Source organism: Octopus bimaculoides, chromosome 27 (assembly GCF_001194135.2).
Source record: "Octopus bimaculoides isolate UCB-OBI-ISO-001 chromosome 27, ASM119413v2, whole genome shotgun sequence".
NCBI lineage: Eukaryota > Metazoa > Mollusca > Cephalopoda > Octopoda > Octopodidae > Octopus > Octopus bimaculoides.
This window is the reverse complement of record NC_069007.1, coordinates 7,179,318-7,181,417: the sequence shown is the minus strand read 5'-3', so window position 1 is coordinate 7,181,417 and position 2,100 is coordinate 7,179,318. Positions and strand designations below refer to the sequence as shown.

Here is a 2,100-nt window from a genome sequence, read left to right as displayed (position 1 = left end):
TCTGGGTTCAGTCCCACTGCGTGGCACCTTGGGCAAGTGTCTTCTACTATAGCCTCGGGTCGACCAAAGCCTTGTGAGTGGATTTGGTAGACGGAAACTGAAAGAAGTCTGTCGTATATATGTATATTATATATGTGTTTGTGTGTGTGTGTGTGTGTGTGTGTGTGTATATGTTTGTGCGTCTGTGTTTGTACCCCCACCATCGCTTGACAACCGATGCTGGTGTGTTTACGTCCCCATAACTTAGCAGTTCGGCATGACCATCTAATGACTGAAAAACAAGTAAATAAATGACTGCTTCAGTATTAGGGTATGTCTCACTTTTTTCTTTCTTCTATTTATAAGATTTTTGCTGTGCTTGAGAAGACTCAAGCCAAGTGAAACCGTAATTATGGCCTGTGCCAGCGGCACGTAAGGGGCACCTGTAAAAGGGACCCATTACACTCTTGGAGTGGTTGGCATTAGGAAGGGTATCCAGCGTTAGAAACCAGGCCAAATCAGACTAGAACCGGGTATGGCTCTCCAGCTTACCAGTTCCAGTCAAACCGTCCAACCCATGCCAGCATGGAAAGCAGACGGTAAATGATGATGAAAACTATCAGAATTAAATATAATTTCTATTATTCCAGGTATTCCTGTTTCGTCATTTCGTTATCGGAAGTATCCTGGCATCTCTTCTTTACACTGTAAGTTCTCTTGTTTATTTTGATTCCAACCTACCCAATTCTATCCCTGGTCATATAATACATAAACTTACTCAAGGGATGTAAATTAAAACCATCCATCAGAATCTCTTGTTAATTTATGTTCCATACACCGGCTTAGCTTAATAACACTGTGTAACAAAATTAAAATTTCTTTTTTTTTTTTTGTCTTTGGTCAGTAAGTGTTATTTTCTATTTGCTTCTATCTAGAAATCAAACGAAATCACTACCATTTCCCTCAAACTTTGTTGTTGTCACCTTGACAATAATGTTTCCAAACTCACCTATTTTCCATTACATTTCACACAGATTCTGTGTCGAGGTGCTGAAGCAGAAATATCGTTATAGCAAATATTCTGCTCAATGTCACAGATTTGCTTGTCAGTTGTTTGACTTTAACCACTTGAGCATGTCCCTTAGTCGCTGACAATATGAGCATCTCTGATGATGAGCAGAAGTAGTTGGGGAGCATCATAGCCATGTTCTGAGAGGGATTCATTGGGGTTTGAAGAAATATCATAACAAAAGCATAGTTTGATGGAAATATTAGCCATTTTTCATACTTTCTCGGGATAGACAAACGGGAAATAACAATTGGTACCCAAGAACAAAAATCATGTTGCACAGTGTAATGACAAAATCATTTTACTAAATTTTTTGTCATTTTTGAAATTAATTGAAACAAAAGTAGTGGATTTGAATAAAAATGTGGTAATGAAGGCATTAATCCATGATGTAACCTGTGTCATTCAACTTGCTAAAAATAGCAGCCAAATCTCCTTTAAATTACATTCTGCTATTAAAGAAAAACAGCAGGCTATTATTGAATTATACAGTCTTATTATGACTAAATGAATAAAAGCTAGGGTGGTCACGGCTGGAACCCTCTCCATCATAGGTGTATTATTCTAAATACTTACTACATCTATGTACTCTACTGCTCTGTTTCCAGGTATTACCAGGTGTCTATAAAGAACTTGAAGACCTCAAAGAATTCTGGGACCCAGACACTGTTGATTTAATGGAATGGATAAAGTATGTCTTTCATATCTTTTCTTCCTCTTCTTTTCTTTACTTCTTTGTTGTTCATATTTTTCATTCTTCTTTGTATTCTCCTTCTTCTTCTTCGTACTCTTTATTTTGTTATTCTTCTTAGATGTGTGTGTGTGTGTGTGTATGTATTCGGTCGGTGCATAATTATTGCAGCTTTTTTCAACAAATTTTATTCAACAAAAGCAATAACATGTAACAGAAACGTCTTTAAATGATTCTTCCGGAGCATATTCACCATCTACCTCAATTACTGCTTCCCATTTGCTTGGCAGACGGTCAGACCATCATTTAAAGATGTTTTTGTTAAATATTGTTATTGTTTTTGTTGAATGAAATTTGTTGA

The 2,100-nt window shown here is 36.8% G+C and overlaps 1 protein-coding gene across 1 annotated transcript in view; it reads left to right on the top strand.

The window, feature by feature from the left end:
- LOC106868987 (probable C-mannosyltransferase DPY19L3) overlaps positions 1 to 2,100 on the top strand; it is a 29,297-nt gene that overhangs the window by 20,849 nt on the left and 6,348 nt on the right. Inside the window, exons 11-12 of the mRNA XM_014914471.2 lie at positions 619 to 686; positions 1,657 to 1,739. Of these exons, the coding sequence (XP_014769957.1) occupies positions 619 to 686; positions 1,657 to 1,739 (151 nt within the window). The remainder of the gene's footprint in view (positions 1 to 618; positions 687 to 1,656; positions 1,740 to 2,100) is intronic.